Source organism: Schistocerca cancellata, chromosome 2 (assembly GCF_023864275.1).
Source record: "Schistocerca cancellata isolate TAMUIC-IGC-003103 chromosome 2, iqSchCanc2.1, whole genome shotgun sequence".
Lineage (NCBI taxonomy): Eukaryota > Metazoa > Arthropoda > Insecta > Orthoptera > Acrididae > Schistocerca > Schistocerca cancellata.
Window position 1 is genome coordinate 798683553 of NC_064627.1, and position 24679 is coordinate 798708231.

The 24679-nt window shown below is 38.3% G+C and overlaps 1 protein-coding gene across 1 annotated transcript in view; it reads right to left on the reverse strand.

Moving 5' to 3' along the window:
- LOC126162653 (probable multidrug resistance-associated protein lethal(2)03659) overlaps window positions 1–24679 on the reverse strand; it is a 316093-nt gene that overhangs the window by 100892 nt on the left and 190522 nt on the right. The window contains exons 16-17 of the mRNA XM_049919291.1: window positions 14757–14836; window positions 9597–9747 (exon numbers count right to left, since the gene is read on the reverse strand). Of these exons, the coding sequence (XP_049775248.1) occupies window positions 9597–9747; window positions 14757–14836 (231 nt within the window). The remainder of the gene's footprint in view (window positions 1–9596; window positions 9748–14756; window positions 14837–24679) is intronic.

Sequence of the window (24679 nt, forward strand, 5' to 3'; positions counted from 1 at the left end):
GAAATGTAACAGTATTATGAAAAGGAAAGTTGCTACAGACCATATAGTGGAGATGCTGAGTCACAGGTAGGCACAACAAAAAGACTGTCACAAATACGTTTTTGGCCAGCAAGGCCATCATCAAAAATATATAACAGACGCACACACACACTCACGCAAACACAACTCACACATACATGACTGCAGTCTCTGGCAACTGAAGCTAACTGTAGCTTCTCTTGTGACAGACTGCAGTCATTTTTGTATGAGCTGTGTTTGCACAAGTGCGTGTGAGAGTGTCTGTCATCTATTTATGATTATGGCCTTGCTGGCCGAAAGCTTATTTGTGACAGTCTTTTCACTGTGCCTATCTGTGACTCAACATCTCCACTCTATAGTGAAATTATCTGGTTGTGTATAACAGGTGTAGGTGAAACCAAGTTATTTGCTGGGTGTTTGGCCACTCAACTCCATTGTGACAGTTCCAGAGTCATTCAAAGAAAGTCTACAGCCAGTAGCACAGAAATACGCAGATCATGCAATACTAGTTCAAGGTGACTTTAACCTACTGGGTGTAGACTAGGATGTCTATGAATTCAGTATGGGAGGGGGGGTTACAGATAGACAGTCATGCAAAATCCCGTTGAACAAGTTTTCTGAAAACTGTCGGAGCACCCAGCTTGGCAGCCCACATGTAATAGAAATATCTTAAATGTTGTAGCTACAAATAAGCCACACCTTATCAACAATTTCAGTATAGAAATGGGGATAGCAATATTGATGTCATTATAGCAACCATGGTTACAAAAGTTAATAAATCAGTCAAGAAGGCTAAGAGAGTGATCCAGATAGAGCAGATAAGCAGTTGTTAGCTTCTCACTTAGACAATGAATTAACATCACTTAGTTCCAGTAAGATGGACACAGAGGAATTATAGGCAAAGTTTAAGCAGATTGTAAATCATGGTGTGGAGAGTTACGTGCCTCGTAAGTGGATGATGGATGGAAAAGATCCACCATGGTTTAATAACGAAATCTGGAAGATGCAGAGGAAGCAGAGGCTGTTGCACTCTCTGTTCAAAAGAGAACACACATATGACAACAAACAAAGGTTAGTAGAGATTTGCACATCTGTGGAAAGATCTATAGATGAAGTGTACAGTAACTACTACCATCACACCTTAGCAAAAGATCTGTTAGGGAACCCAAGAAAATTCTGGTCATATGTAAAATCACTAAATGGGTCTAAGGCTTCCATTCTATCCCTTGTTGAGCAGTCTGTTGTAGCAGTTGGAGACAGCAAAACAAAAGCCAAAGTTTTAAATTTCACATTCAAGAAATCATTCACACAGGAAGATCATACAAATATGGTCCAGATGGAATCCCAATTCATTGTTACAAAAAGTACTCTGCAGTTTTTGCCCCTTACCTAGCTTCAAATTATTGTGAATCTCTTGCCCAGCATGAAGTCCCAAGTGACTGGAAAAAGGTGTAGGAGACTTCAGTATATAAGGAGGGTAAAAGGATGGACCTGCAAAATTACACCCCAATATTCCTTAATTCGGTTAGCTGCATAACCCTTGAATACATTCTCAGTTTGAATATAATAAACATTTTTGAGGCTGAGAAGCTAATGTCCATGAATCAGCATGGTTTTAGAAGGCATCGCTTGTGTGAAACTCAGATTTCCTTTTTCTCAGATCACATACTGTCAACTATGGATGAAGAGCAACAGGCAAATTCCATATTTCTAGATTTCCAGAAAGCATTTGACACAGTCTCCCATCGCAGGCTGTTAATGGAGATATGAGTATATGGAATACATTCACAGATATGTGAGTGACTTGAAGACTTCTTACGTATAGAATCCTGTAACTTGTCCTTGAAGGGAAATGTTCATCGAAGAAAGGGTATCGTCATGAGTGCTCCAAGGAACTGTAATAGGTTGGCTGTTGTTCTGTGTATACATAAATAACTCGGCAGAAAGGGTGGGCAGCACTCTGCAGTTGTTTGCTGATGACACAGTGCTGTACAGAAAGGCGTGAAAGTTGAGGAAAATACAAACAACTTAGACAAAATTTCTAGTTGGTCAATTACAGCTAGCTCTAAATGTGGAAAATTGTAAGTTAATGCACATGTGTAGGAATAACAAACCTGTAATGTTCAGTTACAGTATTACTTGTGTCCCACTTGACACACTCAATTAGTTTAAATATCTGGGTATAACTTTGTAGAGTTATACGAGGTGGAATGAGCATCTGAGAACTGTGGTAGGAAAGGAAAGTCGTTGACTTTGGTTTATTGTAAGAATTTTAGGAATGAGTGGTTCACTTGAAAAGGAGACTGCATGTAGAATGCTGGTGCAACTTATTCTTGAGTACTGTTTGAGTGTTTGGGATCCATACCAGGTCAGACTGAAGGAAGACATCGAAGCAATTCAGAGGAGGGCTGCTAGATTTGTTACCGGTAGGTTCAAACAAGACACTCCGGGAACTAAAATGGGACTCCATAGAGGAAAGACAATGTTCTTCTCGAGAAACATAAGTGAGAAAATGTAGAGAGCTAGCATTTGAAGCTGACTGCCGAATGATTCTACTGCTACCAACACGCATTGTGCGTAAGAACCACAAAAATAAGATTTGAGAAAGTAGGGCTGACATGAAAGCTTATAGACAGTCATTTATCCCTTGTTCCAGAAAGTTTCATATCAGTGCACACTCAGCTGCAGAGTGAAAATTTCATTCTGGAAACAACCTCAAGGCTGCGGCTAAGCCATGTCTCCACAATATCCTTTCTGCTGGGAGTGCTAGTTCTGCAAGGTTTGCAGAAGAGCTTCTGTGAAGTTAGGAAGGTACGAGACCAGGTACTGGCAGAATTGAAGATGTGATGATGGGTTGTGAGTTGTGCTTGAATAGCTCAGTTGGTAGAACATTTGCTCGTGAAAAGCAAAGATCCCTAGTTTGAGTCTCGGTCCAGCACACGTTTTTAATCTACCAGGAAGTTTCATATCAGTGCACACTCCACTGCAGAGTGAAAATTTCATTCTGGAGACAACTCCCAGGCTGTGGCTAAGTCGTGTCTACACAATATCCTTTCTTCCGGGAGTGCTAATTCCGCAAGTTTCGCAGAGGGGCTTCTGTGAAGTTTGGAATGTAGGAGTTGAGGTACTGGCAGAATCGAAGCCATGATGATGGGTCATGACTTGTGTTTGGATAGCTCATTTGGTAGAGCACTTGCTCATGAAAGGCAAAGGTCCTGAGTTTGAGTCCTGGTCTGGCATACAGTTTTAATCTACCAGGAAGTTTTGTTTCCCTCACTCTATTTGTGAGTGGAACAGGAAAGTAAATATCCAGTAGTGATACAGGGTACCCCCACCATGCACCATATGGTGACTTGCGGAGTATCCATATAGATGCAGATATTGTTCTCATCTTCTTTTAAATGAAAATTTTACTTTTTGAATTTCTGGTTTTAAGTGGCTGTCAGTCCTTGCTACCTTGACACAAAATGACACTGATCGTATTACTTAGAAAATATTTGTCATTGGACTGGCTGTTTTTCCAACCTTGAACAGCATCCTCATGCTGTTACAATTTTTATTAAAATTGATCCTCTCGCATGCATTGGGTGAACAATTTAGTACTGGTGTGTTGTTGTGGTCTGACATAAAATGTCACACTTAGACTTGTCATAAAAGAAATAAGTGTCATGCTGAAAATTTAGGTACTCACCACCAGATATATTCATTTGTGTTGTCATAGTGACTTCACATACATTGATGATTTTCTAAGACATGATAATTTATATTTCATTCAATTCATAGTTCACTTTTTATTCATATGGTGTGCCACTTACTCAGGTGTCGTCTTCTTCATTTAGTGAACATACTTTCATATTTTTCTATAGTAAGGCCCCTATTAATTGGGATTTGAATGGGTTATTTTTTGCTTCTAATTATCCAAGGCTCTTTCAGGATTTGATGCCCCATATATATTAGATATGAGGAGGCATTCAACAGAAAGAGGAGACTGTTATGTGGAAAATTAGATAAAGGTCCAAGGAAAATGCATGGCAAATGTTTTGTCTGGGATGTGGCACTATATGGGGCAGAAACATTGACACTGAGACAAGAGGATGGAAAAAAGGTCAGAAGCATTTGAGATGTGGATGTGGAGGAGAATGGAGAGGATAAGCTGGACGGAAAGAGCGATTAATGAAAGAGTATTGGAAAGGGTTGGTGAAAGAAGATGTCTACTGAAGAATATAAGCGAAAGGAAAAAGAACTGGTTGGGACATTCATTGAGAGCAATATCTACATCTTTATGAATACTCCACAAGAACAATATCTACATCTATATGGATACTCCGCAAGCCACCATATGGTGAGTGGTGGGGTTACCCCGTATCACTACTGGATATTTATTTTCCTGTTCCACTCACAAATAGAGCAAGGGAAACAAAACTTCCTGGTGCATTAAACTGTGTGCCAGACCAAGACTCGAACTCAGGACCTTTGCCTTTCGCAGGCAAGTGCTCTACCAAATGAGCTATCCAAGTACAAGTCACGACCCATCATCACAGCTTTGATTCTGCCAGTACGTCGTCTCCTACCTTCCAAACTTCCCAGAAGCTCTTCTGCGAACCTTGCAGAACTAGCAGATACTTTGGAAGGACTGGTTTGTGGGAGAAGACTGAGAGGAAGAAGGAGATACAATATGACAGATGACGTAAAAGGAAGAGGAAATTATGTGGACCTGAAGAGTATGGCAGAAGACTGGACAGCCTGGAGAACTACCACGTGAAAATCTGCCTTTTGGCAGAACACTGATGATGATGATGATATATTACCCAAAGGCACAGGACAGAATACCAGTTTAACTTGCTATTTAACTTATACATGAGTTGATCTGGTGGTTTTATTTAGAATGAAAGATTTTTATCATTGTCATTCCAGTTCCATCATACATACAAGGCCTTTAAGGACACTCAGCATTAAATCCTGAGCTTTCTGGGGTCATGGCTCATGGCATCAGGCTACTAAGTACCCAGTGCTGCCAGCAGATGTCACAATCAGAGATTCACTCTTTTTAAGGCTTGTAAAAATGACTGCAATGTATTTGAGTCATTGTTGGATTTTTTATGTACTCTTACGTGTTTTCACACTGGTCAGATTGTAGGCTTATAGATTTTACGCCTGTGAACATAGATATGGCCTTTTATCTAACAAGAGGACCTTACAGACTGGCCCTATTCAATTTTCTTGTTAAGTATAAAACATTGGAGATGCAAAAGTCTCTAGTTCGAATATCCATTACTGTAGTATTTTTTATTTAAAATCTACATAATAACTTTTCACTCTGCAGCAAAAGGTGTGCTGAAATGAAAAGTCCTTACAGATTAAAACCAGATTAATCTGCCAGGAAGCTTCATCAATAATTTTGGTGCATTTACTATGCTCGTTTCTCCACAGAATGAAGAAAGGAGAAATTAGTGGGCATTAGCAGTAAACAGAGGAGATACTAAATATCCAGGAAAAAAATGTATTTGCAGTTGACCACCACATCTTTCTCTAATATTGTCCAGCCTTTTGATTTTTTTGGTGGACTACATTTCTTTAAGAGTTCCACTGAGGCTCTGCAACTCTCACAAAAGCCCAAAGGGCAGTAACTGAGTCAGGAATAAAAGTATACAAGATTCCGATCAATATAAAAAAGGAAATTAATAGCATACAGGTATTCAAAAAGAAATTAAAAACATTCCTCAGAGAAAACTGCTTACACACAAAAAAAAAAAAAAAACAACAACAACCTAAACTTTTAGTCTATGTTCTTGATACTCAGTGCTTTGTCTTCCAAACAAGCATCAGAGCATAAATATGCAGCTGAATAATTGTCTTTCACAGTCATTACATTGAACTCCATATACTGTCAGTGTAAATAGTGCTAGGGAGATGTATTATTGGTCCAGAAAGTATACAATAGTTCAAAAACACATTTACTAGTTTATTTTCCGCAATCTAACCTTACGTTTTCACCACAGTGCCAAAGGTATAACAGTGTACTTCACACTTGGATATTGTCAGTTTGTACGTGCCTCCACAGTTTGGCAGAAACATGGCTGCCGTAGAGGCATTAGCCCCCTCTCTCACTATATATAGGCCTCAAAAGATGACTTGCTGAATGTGACATCTACTGGCAGCAATACATATCTGGTGGCCTGACAACATGAGCTGCAACCTTATAAAGCTCATGGTTTAGTGTTGATTAAGGACACTCCGTTTCAGTGAAAATACTCTGACTAGGAATGTTACTGGCTGCTTTCTTTATATGATTGTAAGACTTGTTTCTATTCACAAAACACAAACATGATTGTTTTTGATTGAAATTTTAGTTAGCTGCCAGCAACTAAACAGTGTCATATAAAATGTTATATCCAAGAAAACCACAATGTTAAAACAGACACACATAGTCGTTTCACTTGAAAAGAAATTAAAAAAACAAAACGTATTCCTAATTGTTAGAAATTGTGTTAAATTGTTAGTTACTATAATTTATCAGTTCAAATTACTGTGAGATTGAGAAGAAACAGAAAAAAAATGATAAATTAACAGAACAATAAAAATGTCTGTTAGTGTTGATGAGAGAAAGTATGAAGCAGTTGACTTTCCCAAGAGCAAATCACTGTTGTATGTGCCTAATTGTATGAGCAGCAAATCAGACATGTGCATTTGGATCCCTGGTTATAGCAATATTGACGATATCTTCTGGTAATTTTGTGATGAGGATAAACTATTGGCAAGTGATTTTTAGCTACATGGTTGGGAAACATGTTATGGGATATGAAACATTTGCAGTATACAACAGTCTTAAATCTTAAAAACTTACCTACAAAGATATTAACTTCATGAAATGGCAAGAGTGCCATAGGTGCTAAGAATAAAAAAGGAAAAACTGACTGCAACAACATGAGCCAATGTTTCAGGTCCTCATTATTTACCACTCATGGCAATTGGCAAACCAGAAAAGCCATCTGTTCTGGAGAAAATACTCCCACGAGTCTCCAGCCCGCTATAAAAAACAATTTGAAATATATGGATGTCAGCATATGTCTTTTATGACTGGTTTCATACGTCAGTTTGAAAAGTTGAGCAGTGATCATCTAGCAGAAGCTCGACTTCAGTTGAAAAGTTGAGAAATAATTGTGTAGTTTACTGCCATCCAATGTTACATACATAATCCAATCCATGGACAAAAGGATTTATTCTGAACTACATTATAGGAAGCTGCTGCTTCAGATTCTCCTTCTGAATCACAGTGGTGCATGTCCATCGGGTGAGATTTTTAATATCCTCTCAGCCTTTTATGCCATCAGATTTCATTAAGATCATTAAGTTAACAAATTATGCAAAAGCTAATTATGTTTCCAGTTACTTATAAGCACAGTTTTCTCATAGTAAGAAGGCCAGAGAAATAAAACAATACAATTGTTAATATCACCCTCCTAAAATTCCTAAAACTGTGAGTTAAAATTTACACAAAAATCAATTTTACAATTTGTAAGTGTATAACTAAGTCAATACCATAACAGATGTTATGTGGCAGATGGTGCTCTGTAGTAATATTAAGTTGTGAAATGCAGTAAAACTTCACACAAAAAATGTAGCTCATTCCAGACTGGCTCTAGATTCCATCATTCAGCAGGGGGTTGTGGCAGCTTTTTGCTTCACAACTGCCTTAGCAGTTCTGTATGCCCCTAGCTTGCCACAGTCATCTGCTAACGCAGAAAATTTCTTCCTTCATGCATTTACTTTTATCCCAAGTTGTTGATCTTGCCATGTGACTGGACAGCTACATAAACAGTCACTGGCTACTGGTATAGGACAATGACATAACAGGCTTCGGAAGACCCAGCCTCGCTCTCAGTCTTCATCTTCTCCTCGTGATGTCAACATCAGCTTCTGCTCTGCACCCACACTGCAAGGGACATACCACATGGTGCCACTTACCATGAAGTTTTGAGACGCACTTGCACTGTGCTGTCTCTATGCCCGCTATGCAGCTGAGACCATAAATCAGATTCACACTGTGTCTTCCACCAGAGATGATTATTGTGCATCCCACATAGAAAAATATCAGTGTCATCCTGGTAACACTGTCAGACAAGATCGAAGCTTTACTCAGTGTCTGCAATTTCTATTACATCATACCACTGTCTAGTGCCACCAAATCAGTTGCAAATTTTGAGGCTATTTCTTTCTTTTTTCTTTAAGTGGGGTAGTCATCAAATAAACGTGTTTCGTATCCACTTATACACTGTTTTTTTTTTTTTTTTGGGTGTCTACCATGCCTTGTTTTACTATTTTGTAATCAAACTTGTAAATTACATAGGGAAACATACTGGCAATGCAGTCAGGTATCTGGCAAGTGGCTGTAGCTCCCACTGAATTGGTGCTACAGTTAGGTGGACTAAGTGGCGTGGTAGCTCACAGCTTCCATCATTGCTATGAAATGTCACTCCAAACACCAAGTAATTAAGAAAGAAAGAAAATTTCTTCCTCCTGAGAATTTTCCTGGTGTGCACTGCTTAAACAGTTTAAGTTGTATGAAAGTAATACATTCAGTTACCTAATATTGTTCTCTGAATTTTTATTATAGCTCTATGCAGTACCCCATCAACAAAATGACCATTATGCTAGACAAGTCTTCTAGCTGTAGAACTTAGTGTTACCCATATGAAGCCAGGACGGGTCACTAGCAACAAATACATTCAAATAAAAACAGTAGAAATAAAAAATATTGCTGATGACCTTTTGCATTTAGGGCTGTTGAATAGAATGACTGGTTGATGGAAAAAGAAATAAACATAAGAGGAAACATGACCCGAAGTGCTTTCGGTAAACTAAATATGATTTTCAAAACTAAGATTCTGATGTGTCGAAAGAAGATTTACAATTAGTATGTATTACCAGTTTTGACACTGAGAGATGGATTTTTTACATGAAATACATTCAAAAACTAAAGACTACTCAGTCTGTCCAGAAGAGACAGGAGAATAATCTATGTGTCAAACAATTGACTGAAAAGGATGATATATTTGTGACCATAATTAAAATTAAATGGTGGTGGGCAGGATATGTAACAAGGAAAATGGGTGATAAATGGACTGCATAATTTCTTAGTTAAACTGCAAGTGATTAATAAACTGTGGTTAGTGTACCACACTATTCTACCATAACAAATTTGTACCTATCGATTTTCCATTACCTAACAAATATTTTCATTCATACTTAGTTAGCTCTTTCTTCCTTTTTTTTAATAAAAAAGAAGAAAAACCCATGATGATTTCACATTTTTTGCAGGCATTATCTAATTCACTTCATTTCCTCCAGTAGTAAATCAGAACCAACTGATTTCTTCATCTAACACAAAAATATTTCATTACTACCAAAGATATTAAATGTACTGGAAATATAATTTGTATGAATTCTTATAATGAACCTGCAATAGACATTCACATTCACAAACACATGAGTTATGGCACATGAATAGACTATTATATACATTTGTTAGTCATACCAGTACAGAGGAAAAAAACTGTTATAGTCTCTAAAGTACTCACTTATTGATTCAAGACGTTTCAGACTGCGTGATGCACTAAGGAATACTGTTCGAATCACCCAGAATACACCAATCAATACTACAGTTGGCACCAGTGTCCAAAAATTAACTATAGCAACTGTGATAACCGTTCCTATAAGTGTAAGAACAATCTGAAAGAACCACAAGATCATGAGCATGCAAATATGATACTTGGAGGTTTACATATAATTTCTACATTTTACTTTCCATTGAGATTTAAGTATTACAGAAGTACTGAAAGAAAGTGTGTATTAATTTTTTATCGACTCGTCAGAACAACCAAAAGGGAAAATCATTCTTTTCATGTGCTAGTTTATTATGTTCACTGCATAAATTAAATTTCGTTTCCTGGTTTTCATGTAATGTATCAACATTTTGTCCAACTTTATTGACAGTTGATTCTACAGCTCATGAAAAATTCTTGATGGTTCTGATTGAATATGAATATGCTACAGCATGCTGAAAGTGTATGATATTGAATCTATGTTCAAGTAACAGTAATGTAGCTAATGTCTTACCACATTCAGTTGGTAGAAAGTTCTTTATGATTTGCATTATGACTCTGTCCAAAAGTCTGTACTTGTTGCATGCCATATATTTTGATATTCAACATTCTAGTTACATGGATTACTTCACTTCTTCTAACATATTTTTCTATGTAAACTTTATGAATAGCCACTTCTGTGAGCTGCATAATGTCACACTCTTCTGCTACATCAACAATGCCTGTGGCTATTAACATGAATGGTACTCTAGCATGGTTTTTAGTGATATTATTAACCACTGGATGTAGCTGTAAAAATCTTTCAGTAATACAGAAAGTTGAATTCCATGTAGAGGGTTCTTCTTAAATTAGTTTGAGGTCTGATTCTTTTTTTAGCTCATCACTTGCTACTACATTTATTTAAAGCAGATTACAATCCTTTTCATAGCACTAATCAACTTTGACAGTCTGTCAGCCTTTTCAAAAAAATTTTTTTTAACTATTGAATTGAGCATGTGGCCAAATGCCATATGACCTTTTCTTCCAAATGCTCTGATGTTATTATGAGACATGTTCAGAAAAAGATTCACAGTGGCAATAAGTTACCTAATTTTTGCAGACATTGAAGATCAACTTTTTGTTTGCATCTTGATGTTATGATGTTTCAAGGACTTAAGTATCGATATTGAAACACTAGTTTTTAAGCCACCTTTATCAATTATCATTGACCAGCCTTACTTGTAATTGTGTGTCTGACTCTCTTTTCATGGGCATTACCTTTCAATCAAATTTTTATAGCTATGAATGTCTAAACAACAACATAGAAACAGTTCAGTTAGTTGTTTTATCATATTTCAACAATAACAGTCCTTTTGATTATGGTGTACATACAAAGGGTGATGAGAAACTAAGGTTAAAAGGCTGATATTCCTCGAGTTTCATCTGTTATACAGAAATTAGTAGTATGCTGCAATTCCTATACATGCGGTTGGCAACTGTGCAGTTTCAGTCATCTGCCACCTACAGCATTAGCTGTAGGTAAACACAGATGGCAGCTTGTTTGGAAAACTAGTCTTGTGAAGAAACCTACTTAGTTATGCAACTTCTGTGGGAGAAACATGTAACTGCAGCTGAAATTCACCAGCAGTTTGTAGAGATCTATGGGGAAACAGTAATATCTCATCAGTATGTCATGGAATGGTGTCAGAAGTTACTGACCAGTAGGGAAAACATCACCGAAAAAGGATTGCAGCTACTGATCCAGTACGGCAACAACAGTTTGAACACAGCTCACCTGGAGAAGCAGATTCAGGATAACAGGGGGATCACATTATGGCATATGATGGTAAAACTGGGAATGTTGCTTGGAAGCACTTGTCTCATTGTAGATAGTATTTTACAGTACCAGAAATTCTTGTTCCTGATGGGTTCCTCAAATGTGAACCAACCAACACAAGGCCAGAGCATTGTCATGGACGATGAAACATAGGTCCGCTAATACACCTATAGCAGTAAGTGGTCATCAAGGGAGTGGAAACACTCGTCCTCTACAAACACAGACCACCACACCGTCAAAACAGTTTCACTGGGATGTCATCAACCACCCTCATTGCAACTCAGACCTCACTCCAAGCATCTGGCTGATCATGTAAGGACAGGATTTTTATGAGGGGCTATATTCAAACTCATCCCGCAAAGTAACAAGTGCTTAAACCAATATGGAGCCTTTGTCAAAAAATAGCCTAAAGTATACATGAAACATATTCAAAGTTGCGTATACGGACAACAATAATGGAATGATTGCAATGAAAATTTGAAACAAGACTCAAACCCGGGATTTCCACTTATTGCGACTGGTCGTTTTCTGATTCCTAGTGTAATGTGCTATTTCCAGGGTTTCCAAATCACCTTTTTTACTGCTACATCTGTCTGAATATAATTAACACAATCAAATGCCTTTGACATGTTAAGAAGATCCCTATTGGTCATGTTCTATAATTTAAAAAAATGTTACTATGTGCTCAGTAAATGTATAAATAGCTAACTCAGTAGAACGGCCCTTATGAAATCCAAACTTTGATTGTATTACTGCAAAGGCGAGTCACAACAACAGAATACATTGCCTTTTCAAAAATTCTAGAAAATGATGTAGGGAGTGATACTGGGTGGTAGTTATTAATGTTTTGGAGTTACCCTCGTTATAGAGAGGCATAAAAATGGTGTATTTCAGTCTTTCAGGGAAAACACTCTGAGTTAACGATGCTTTACACAAGTGGCTATGAATGTTGCATATTATATGGCCACGGCTTTTTAGTGTCTTTTTGCAAATATTCTCCTCATCATATGAATTTTTACTCTTTAGAGTCATTATGATCTTTCTTATTTCAGATGGGTATGTGAGATTAATTTTTAATTCACTAAGCGTCCTATGTATTTATTCTACAGTGTGTTGTTTTGCTTTCTCCTTTGAACTATTTGCACTAATTTTCTCACCTAGTTTTAAAAAGTAATTATTAAAAGTATCTACTACACAAGAATTTTCTTTTACAATGCTTCAATTTTCTTTAAAAGAAATAATGTCAGCTTCTACTGAGTCTTTCCCTGTCTCTCTGTTAATAACATTCCATACTGATTTGATTTTATCATCTAAATTGCCAATTTCATACAATAAGAGTGTATTCCTAGATTTTTACAATGTTTCTTAGTATGTTTCCATATCACCTTTTTTCCTGCTACATCTGTCTGAATATAATTAACACAATCAAATGCCTTTGACATGTCAAGAAGATCCCAATTGGTCATGTTCTATAATTAAAGAAATGTTACTATGTGCTCAGTAAATGTATAAATAGTTAACTCAGTACTGTTTATACTAAGACAGTATTTCTAGCTCATTATTTATTCTGGCTAGTTTGTACAAGACCTTTATTCATTGTGAAGAGACTCAGATATGTGTAGTGATCCCAGGTTATTTAATGACTTGCCATTATTACATTTAATTTGTGGTTTTCTTAGAGGGTTTCCAAATCATACATGAAGCTTAACTTATACAGTACAATGTGACTGACTGTGCACTGACGTCTGACAATCTGTTTACCACTGGATAGGTATGTGCCTCTTTAACTTCAGTTTGTTGAATGAATACATTATCTACAAGGCTACTATTACCTTGAGCAACTTGAGTAGGGAAATTTATGACTCATACCAAGTTACAAGTGGTTACAAGCACTTCTAGATCACTCTTACTGTCCCCCATGAAATTTATGTTACAATTGCCACAAATTAATAACCCCTTCATTGTATCTGACAGAGAGCACAATAATTAATCAAAATTTTTCATTAAAATTTCCCAATTACCCAGTAGACCCTGTATACCATAAAAATCACATTTCCCAACAGTACCTCACAAGCACTTGCTTCTGCATCCTGATCTATACAGAATTTACTTTACTTTATTCCATTTTACAAGTATGATGACTCCGTTATTGGATCTACATGAATATACAGTTAACTTATAATTATTTACACTAAGATTTTCTAATAATTATTTACATTAAAATTTTCCATCCCAGCAGTTATATGGTGGCCAAACAGATAGATGACATCAACATCTTTTTAACTACTAAAATCTTGCGCACACATTAACAACACATAGTGCTTCTGTCACAGTGGAGCAACAATTAGACAGGCAACACTCCTCACCAGTGTTCCAAACAGAATCCAAATATATATATATTTTACAATTTAGGACATTAATCTCAAAAAATTGTGACTATCTCATACAAAAATTGTTCCCTTCAAAGTTCATGTTTTTAGGGCCATCATTTTAGGTTGGGCATTGACAGCCATTCGCAGAGTAAGTCAGTTTTTGATTTCATAAATGTACAGAAAAACCAATACATATTTAGAGATATTTAGTAATGGAAAAGGAGTGCACTGTGCAACAAAAATCATGGGGTTGGAGAAAATTCATAATTTGTGAATGGTGCCCTGTGCAGAACAAATTACACTGTTGCATGGTCACCATGTTTTTGTTCATGGAAGTTGCTCAGATATGCAAAGAATCAATATTATGAAAAGTACTACAGAGTCTAGAGAAGTCCTCTAACTACACACAGCAAATCTTCTATGCTGATGCACCAGTCCTCTTCATGTTAGTCACAGCAATCATTGCACTGCTTGTGGGCTTGGTTCCTCTATCCTTGCAGCTTGCTGGACTCAGACCTGGATCACCAGAACAACTGGCAGCATTACAAATTGGCCACTTTACCATATCAGATGCTACAGTCTCAGACTAATGCCATTAGGCCTGGATGCTAGAGAATCCTAGAGAATCCACTGGTCACTGAGACTGTAGCTGGCTCACACCATACAGCTATGAAGCCATCTGCCTATCACTATCACCACCTGCTCCCCCCATGGTTTTAATCTAGTCACACAGTCAGAGGACCAATAAAGAAATGAAGATGTCTTTGCATTATTTTGAGTATCACTAGTAATGGTATGCCAACAACTATATTAAAATTAAAATGATGAAAAATAAACATTAAATGGAGGATGGATAAGGTAGCTGAATTTGCACCCTGACAATTAAGATCACAGTAAGCTTGAAGTAAAGATGTCTGACCAGTTATAAGCTGAAATTAAAATGCTTACCTGGAAGCAGTCTACTACAGTAAGAGGAAGCATTTCATCCACATTTCCTATGTCTTTTGAAAACCGGTTGAGGATTCTACCTAAAAAATATAATAAAATGTTAATGAGACATGTATTGTAGCCTTCTAGTTGATAAAACATGCTGTAGAGAAACAATGATGAGAATGAAAGCTCTGGAAGAGGGAATAGTAAGTGATGACACAGCTACAAAATTATTGAGCATAATATGAGGTGGCAAGTGTTAAGATGCTGGCAGCTACATGTAATTACATTACTTATAGGATTTAAACTCTTAATTTGGGAGCACTGAAATATCATCTGATACTCCACATCAATAACATATCTCAACCTGGGTGGATTTATAGAAGATGTGTGTGCCACAAATATGATGATTGGAAAAAGAAGCAAATGCCAATTATAAATAAAGTGTGCAATGATCTGAATGATGTCATTTGATGTTCTCATCCATTTATTATACAATCCTGATGTCAGAGCACATAATACAGTATGATTCCACGTCCCCAAATGGAAACTTTGGAGTGAAAGTTCTGATGTGACATTTCAGCCTTCTTCCAGGACCTGGCTGTAGAGTGTCCATACAGTTATCTTTTTGTTTGCATGAGTTTATATAAGTAGATAATAAGTGCTCTACACTACACCTTTACCAAAAGTGCAATGAGATCAACATCTATAGATAGGTCCTAGAAGTTTTTGAAATCAGATAAATATCATGATGCCAGGAATAAATCTGAATCTTTGTGGTCGAGCTTTCACCCAAAAATGATAATAATAACTCATTGGTAAATCAAAATATACAGACTTAACTAACTTTATCATTTTTAAATCATACATAGGTATAAACATGAGTTCTGAAAACAAACACAAGTTACTTGCTAATAAACAAAAACATACTGTCAAGTTAAATTTACTCCAATAGACATCGTTTACACCACCAATAAGCATTAATTTCAAGATAAAAACCATAAGAAATAACAAATATTGTGACCCCAGGAATATATCCTGTCATGTGTCACTAATTAAGTCCTTTAGGAGACAAATCATGAAAACTATCCTGTTTATACATTCAGTGACTTTTCCAAGTTCTTTCCCTGTGAAATGTCATTAATAAAATAAAACTAGTAAAACTTAAGTTTCATAGCTTATATGGCATCATTTATGCATGGTTTAAGTATTAAACACATATCACAAAGCAGAGGGCAAGAACAAAATTGAGATCAGAAAGAGAGAACATGAAATTTGGCATTTCAAAAGGTCTGCCACTGTACTTAACCTTACATTACTGACATTTCAATAAATAACTTTAAAAGACTGTTGAAGGACTGTATCATTTGCTGATGATCATACTAATCAGAATCAAACTCTGCCATGGGACACAAAACTTCGATGATAGCTGGTTCACAGCAAAGAGCTTAAGTCTTAATCTCATTAAGGTTTATTTTATAAAATTTCAAATGGACACTGATTAATTATCAGTACCATAAATAAATATGAATGGTTAAACAACAATGAAACAATATATGTAAAATGCCTTGAGATACAGCAGGGTAACTATAGACATACAGTTAATACATAGGTGTAGATAAACTAAACAAGACTCTCAGGGCAGCATGTTTCGCACTTACAATGGGATCATAAGAACTGACCCTCACCAATTTGATTCTTATTGGCAGGGTGTATAAGACACAACTGGAACTTCAACATATGTAAAAAGGAAGATGCAACTCACAACCATTTTAGACAAAAACAGGTTTCACAATTTTGGACATGCGTATCTACTTTTTAGGGTCACTACAATTCAAGAAATCCACAGCCAAATGAGTAAGCATGTAGTTTCATAAGCATGAGGTAACTGCACTGAATGTCATCACAGCACCTCCCCCTCCCACTCTCCCCAACTACCATGATTCTAACAACAAATTTATTATGACTGTGCAAATTATCAAATATATTTGTTCAGATGCAGACCCTTTACATCAATATAAAGCCATTCTCACATCAATCTTCACTGGACATAGTTATTGCACCAGCCTAGTTCAAAAGCAGATTTCCCAGGCCATAAAATCCAATCCTGGTACTACTGATCCTTCCAAAAAACTGCTTACAAGCACACCTTTCATCATTCAATATTAACCTGGTATTTGACAAGGCTATGACTTCCTAAAATCATGCCCTGAAATGAGGTCCATTTTGTCTGACATTTTGCCCAACACACCGAGAATAGCTTTACATCACCCTCCCAATTCCCACAATATCCTTGTCAGACCCTATGCTCCTTCTGCACCCATTTCTCTACCCTACTGTCCCCACTGTGGGACTTGCCTTATGCACCCTCCTACCATCACCTATAACAGCACTGTAACAGGTAAAACATATACTATCAAAGGGAGAGCCACCTATGAATTGACACATTTCATGTACCAGCTGTTATGTAAATAATGTTTGGCATTTTACATTGGCATGATTACCACCCAGTTATCAGTTAGGATGAATGGACATAGGCAGAGGGTGTATACTGGTAACATGCTATATCCTGTTGCAGAGCATAATCTACAACATGACAGCCGTGACCTCAGCGCCTTTTTCTCCACACGTGCCATCTGGATTTTTCACCCAGCCACCAGTTTCTCAGAACTCTGCAGGTGGCAGCTGGCCTTACAACATGTCCTCGGTTCTTGCCACCCAGCTAGCCTTGAATTACATCAATTTCTTCTGTCCCAGTATTTTTTTCTCAGTGACTATTCCTTCTTGACTCCCGTTTAGTTTTCTACAACTTTAATTTTCTAACTTGTCTGTCTTCCCCTGACCCCTGCCCTCCACCTCTACCACATATAATGCACTTAGCTTTCTGCTCTTATTAACTCATGCTCAATGTTTGGTCAATAATCTCTGTCTTGCATATTACCCTATCTTCCACTTTTAAGCTCTCAGGTTTTCAGATCTCATTCTGTGCACTCCCCAACAATCAGCCTTTTCTTCTAATCCAGTTCAGTAAGTCTCCCCTGATCTGGGGTTCTGGTCAACCTTTCTGAACTCTCCCAATTTCCTAAACCTCACCAATCTTTTTCCATCACCCCTCTTCATTCCTCTTCAACTTTTCTGCCAGAAGAAAGAGCCACTGGCTCCAAAAGCTTACAAATTCCAATAATTTGTATGCAGCTTCTCCTGCCACCTCTTGATGAATAAATTTTTTATCTATGCAATTACATTATATTTTCAAAAACTGATTGTTGTTGTTGATGTGTTACCCTATGAGGCCATTGTTCCTTTTTATGTAGTCCCCTTGTCAGTCATTGCTGTCATCTATCTTGTTCAAATAGTAGTCTGTTTTCAACATTGTGTGAAAGTTTGCTTGTTTATTTATCTGTATCACCTACATTAACAACATCTTGCCCCTACATCTTTTTTAGTACTGATTTCCATACACTCCATTGTTATTTATGAATTTGCTTATAACACTTTGCTTGCAGTTCATTACATTGCAGGGCCTTCCCCTGATCACCTTTTGCCAATTTATTTGGAAATTTGAGAGCAATTTTCTTTTCTAGTCTCCAATTACCTTGCTTCTACATAACTCCTTCATGTTCTTGTGCTTTTGTTCTTCACCAAACTGCACAAATTGATTTTTACTGCAATCTCCTGCATTAGTTTATTTGCCAAACACAATAGCCTACATTTTCTCAAATGACTTCGTTTTCTATTTGCCATGTATTTAAATTTTTTTCTGTTTTCATGACTTTCTCGATCACAATTTTTTCCCATAATTATTTTTTTTATTTATTTTTTATCATATAGTCAACATTTCTGGTGAGAAATTCTTGCCCACTCGTTACCACTTGTTAACTTTTGTCTGTTATTATGATTTTTGTACAAACTTTTCAAGTCTATTGTTCTTGCTTTTCTTTCATTTTTCTCTCTTTTTTCCACCTCTGCTTCTTTTTTGCCATTCCCATAATCTCTAACACTCCAAACCCTCCTTCCTTGCCATGATGAATCCCATCATCTATTACATTTGGTCATTTTGAAATCATTTTTTTGTACTATCAGAACTTAGGTCCCATCCTTGAACTTACCCAGATAATCAGTGACCTATCCTGCAGTTATCTGCTCCTGACATTTCCTTACATGGTATCATCCACCAAGCCAACTTCAAACTGTAACAACAAACCAGACTTCACCTCAAAAAGCTATTGTACCTTCACCTAAACTACCTCAACAGTGATGTTTCCCTTCCTGTCCCTTGCCATCTACCTAAACAGTAATACCATCAACCACTACTCATCTCCTACAAACTGAGCTCAGTAAACCTTCTTAACATCCCCTAGCCTTCACCACTGCCTTCCGAAGCAAGGATAACCCATGATCACAAGAACCAGTCACAACAGTGCAGTGTTATCAACCTCCCATCTAAGGCAGTCTCCCTTCCTGAATTGTCTGTATTATCCTAGAGTCTCACATACAGCCATAAACCTGCATTTAATCATGCTGCTTTGGTGAAGGACCTACTTCCCTTCACATGTAATGCCAACTGGAAATATCTCTTTACAACCCTGTCTCAAAACCTTTCCACCAGCTAATCTGACATTGACCACAGCCTTGAATAGTTCAGACAACATTCCCAACTTGATCCACCATAGCTACCTCAAAGTCATTCCTTACAAGCCTTCCAAAATTCCTAACATACAGCTGTCCTTTACAACCTTTCCTCAGGCCCCTACGACATGATCCTAACCTGTACTCTGCAGAACTGCAGGCTCTTCATTCCCTAAGAACTTATGAATCCATCATTACCCTCCCAGCAGACAATGGACCTATCTCTGTGATATTTGACTGACGGTAGTATGTAAGCAAGGGTGTATTCCAACTGTCTGACACATCTATGTACAACATCTACCATCAAGATTTCATCCCTGTGATACAAATTGACCTACTGACAATCCTGAAAATCTCAGGCTACTCCCAAGGACTAACACCTCAATCCATAGAATTTCTTGCCCCACCCAAACCACACACCATTACCTTTTGCCTTATTCCCAAGATCCCCTAACCTGATCACCCAATCAACCAAGCTGTTCCATAGCTGCTGACTTCAAAGCACCCACCAAACATTTATCTGCCTTAGTTGATAAACACCTGCAACCTACAGTACAAAGATTTCCTGCTTATATTAAAGAAACTAACAATTTTCTTGATTTTCTAATATCTGTGCCAGACCCACTCTTACCACACACCTAGCTTTTCACCATTGATGCCACCTCCATCCACATCAACATCCACCATATACATGATCTGTCTACTGCTGAGGATTTCTTCAAACAGCACCCAAACCTATGACATCCTTCCTGCTCAACTTAATCAACTTTATATTTTCATGAATGCTTGGCATCTGTTCTTTCACACTTATCCAAACCAATTTACACAGCATGTGTCACAGCTGCAGATTCTGCATAATCTGCAACTGTGATTCATGTTATGTGAATTGAAGGTGGAAGGGGGAGAAACAAAAGGAACTATCAATGTCAGTTGTATTGGGACTTTACGCGGAATCAGCGGTGATGAAGTAAAATGTGTGCTGGACTGGGATTCAAACACGGGATCTCCTGCTTACTAGGCAGTTGGTTAACCACTGCACCAATCAGATGCAACTGACATCAGTAGTTCCTTCCCTTTCCTTTCCTTTCTGCCCTTCCTCCTTTAATTTACATAATAAGTATCACAGCCATGGATTCCATATGGTTTCTGTTCTTTCAGACATGTCCAAAAGAACAGACACAATGCATTCATATAATTGATTTGCCTTGATAGGCAATGAACCTACCACCTTCAGTGTGGATGCACAATTTTGTTCCACCTCCTGTGGGAATCTCAAACTGGCAAGCACAGAGGACATGGACAGGGACTGCAAATATGTGATGATGGGTGAGAATATGGGCCGGCCAGGAGGCATGCCACACAATTGCACAAAACACTGTGTCAAGGTGGTGCAGTGGTTACAGCAACAGCCTAGTAAGCAGGAGATCCCAGGTTCAAATCATGGTCCCACATATATTTTCACTCGTCACCACTGATGTGACATAAAATCCCAATGCAGCTGACATCAATTGTTCCTTCTCTTTCCTTTCCTTTCCTTTCCTTTCCTTTCCTTTCCTTTCCTTTCCTTTCCTTTCCTTTCTTTCTTTCCCCTCCACCTTCAAGTAACAACTACTTTAACTGTGAGGGGCAGACATACAAAAAGACCAGAGGCATGGCCATGGAAACCAGAATGGCTCCCCTCTATGCCAAACTTTTCATGGTTCATTTGGAGGAGGCTTTCCTGAGATCCATAAGCCTTCAGTCCCCGATTTGGTTTAGATACACTGGTGATGTCTTTGCCTTATGGGTTCATGGTGCGGGTGGCCTGTTAAAATCCTTGGGATCTCTAAATACACTGATGGAAAAAAAAAATTGCAACACCACAAAATAACTAATGTAGAGTAATGAAATTTTGTAACTACATTTGTCTAGGTAACATATTTAAGTGATTTACAATGCAAGATCACAGGTTAATGTAAGCAAGAGTAAGCCATTGCAAATGTGAAACAATGGTACATTAATGACCAGGATAACTGCCAGAATGTTAAATGCAAGCATGCAAATGGGCATCCATAGTGTGGTTCAGGTAGTGGATGTCAGTCTGTGGGTGGAGTCCCATGCCTGTTGCACTTGGTTGGTCAATATGGGGATGGTTAATGCTGTTTCTGTATGACACTGGATTTGTAGTTTGATGATGTCCCATATGTGCTCAGGTGGAGACAAATCTGGTGATCGAGGAGGCCAAGGCAACATGTTGACACTCTGCAGAACATGTTGGGTTGCAACAGTAGTATGTGGGCAAGTGTTATCCTGGAATGCTGCCCCCTGGAGTGTTGTTCATGAATGGCAGCACACCAGGTTGAATCACCAAACTGACATACAAATTTTCAGTCAGGTGCACAAGATAACCACAAGAGTGCTCCTGTTGTCATACGAAACTGCACCCCAGGTGATAACTCCGAATGTTGGTCCAGTGTGTCTAGCACACAGACAGGGTGGTCACAGGCTCTCAACTGGTTTCCTTTCAACCAGTACAAGGCCATCACTGGTACAGAGACAGAACCAGCTATCATCAGAAAGACAACAGACCTCCACATTGCCCTATAATCAGCTCTCATTTGACACCTCTGAAGTTGGAAATGACTCTGGTTTGGGGTCAGCGGAATGCACACTACAGTGCCTCTTGCCTCTTGCTCAGAGCTGTCCTTCAAGTAATTGATTTGTAACAGTATATTTTGTCACTGCAGTGCCAACTGCCGCACAAATTGGTGCTGCAGTGCAGTACAATGTTATCTTGTAGCAGAGATGCTGACTCAGCATCTCCACTATATGGTGAGTAGAAACTTTCCGTCTCATAATATTGTTACATCCCATCCTGGATTTTCCATTGTTTGATTTGTAAAATGTTATCTATCATTTGTGATCAAAGAAAACCTTAAAAATGAAGCAGTACAATGTGCCAGAGCCACACGCTGAACACTACTGGTCTTCCCTCTCTGTAGAACCATGTGACAATACATTCTCGTGATCACTGCTTCCAGCAATCATGTACAGCAGCTACATTGCTGCTAAGTCTTTCTGCAATATCCCATCAGTAACATCCAGTTTCTTGCAGCCCTATTAGATGACCTTGTTTAAACTTAGTGAGGTGCTGATGATAGTGTCTTCCTCACATTAAAGGCATTGTGGGCTAACCTCAACGTACCACATCCAATCTGAAAGATAACTGATGTACATGTCCGTTATGGCATGTATTTGAAGCAACCTGATTTGGACCCTCATTGTGGCACAACTAGTGCCACTCTTATGCAACAGGTGCAAAATATCAATCGACATTATCTTTCAGATGTAGAAACACACCTACCAACTTACGTTTATGTCGCGCAACTCATTCTTGCTACTGTGATTTTTTTTCCCCATCAGTGTGCATTCCCCAAATTAAATTTCACAAGCCTACTAATGAATGACAGTACCTACGTTTTGACATTTGCCATCATTTACATGTCAAATGTTCCCATGCAGCCTTGCCATTCAAAACAAATGTATTTGTTCAGATGCAGACTTTTTACAGCAATAAAACACCAATCCCACCTTAGCCATCACAGGATGTAATTACCACACCAATTTAGTTGAAAAGCAGGTTTCCTGAACCATCAAATCCAATCCTGGTACTGCTGATTCCTCCAAAAAACAACTTATGAGTACACCTCTCATTACTCAGTATTATCCTGGTCTCAAACGTATTAATCTGCTAATTTGACAAGGCTATGACTTCCGAAAATCGTGCCCTGAAATGGGGTCCATTCTGCATGACACTTTGCCAAACACACCTAGAATAGCTTTTTGTCATCCTCCTAATCTCTGAAATATCCTTGTTAGAGCCTACTCCTTCTGCACCTACTTCCCTACCCCATGGCTTGCCTTATGCACCTTCCTCATTGTGGCACAACTAGTGCCACTCTTATGCAACAGGTGCAAAATACCAATCGACATTATCTTTCAGATGTAGAAACAGTGTGCTATAACAGGCAAAACATATACTATGAAAGGGAGAGCCACCTATGAAATGACACATGTCGTGAACCAGATGTTACGTAAATACTGTCTGGCCTTTTACATTGGCATGACTGTTACCAAGTTATCAGGATGAATGGGCATAGACAGAGGGTGTATACTGACAGCACACTGTATCCTGTTGCAGAGCATAATTTACAACATGACAGCCATGACCTCAGTGCCTGTTTCTTCACACACGTCATCTGGATTCCTCTGTAGACACCAGTTTCTCAGAACTCTGCAGGTGGCAACTGGCATTACAATATGTCCTTGGTTCTTGCCATCCACCTGGCCGTAATTTACATTAATGTTTTGGGTCTCAGCATTTCTTCTCAATAACTATTTCTTTCTCCAATACCTTTTAGTTATTTATATCTTTTATTTTCTGGAGCGTTTATTTTTCCCCGCCCCTCACCTTTGCCATGTACAATGCCTTAACTCTTCACTCTTATTAACTCATGCTCAATGTTTTTGACAGTAATATCTGCCTTGTGTATTATCCTGTCTTCCACTTTTAAGCTTGCAGGTTTTCAAATCTCATCATGTGTAGTCCCCAACGGTCAGTGTTTCCTTTTCATCCCATCTGGTAAGTCCCCCATGGCCAGAGGTTCTGGGGAATTTTCTGAATTCTCCCCATTTCCTAAACCTCACCAGTCCTTTTCTTTCACACCTATTCTTTCTGTGGTGTCACCGCCAGACACCACACTTGCTAGGTGGTAGCTTAAATCGGCCGCGGTCCATTAGTACATGTCGGACCCGCGTGTCGCCACTGTCAGTACTTGCATACCTAGCGCCACCACATGGCAGGTCTAGGAAGACGGACTAGCACTCGCCCAGTTGTACGGACGACATTGCTAGCGACTAGACGTACGAGGCCTTCCTCTCATTTGCCGAGAGACAGTTAGAATAGCCTTCAGCTAAGCACATGACTACGACCTAGCAAGGCGCCATTAGCCTTACCTACTTTGAGAGTTATAGTATAAATGTCTCAAGAAGAACGCTGTATTCATCAGAGAATAAAAGTTAAGTATAAAGCAACTACGTACTTTTCTTGCTACCATTCAATAGTTATCCTGTTTCAGACTTCACGCCCGTCTGCATTAGTTAGCGTGCCTTTCGGCTACCTCCGAGTGGTGTGGCTGTCTTGCTACGCCACAACAGTTTGGCGACGAGTCAACGTGTTCTTCCTACTTGTTTTGCTCTGATTTGATTTGCTTGTGTCATGGCTTCGCCACAATCTCCAGATGTACTGTCCGAATTTTATCGCTTGCAGAATC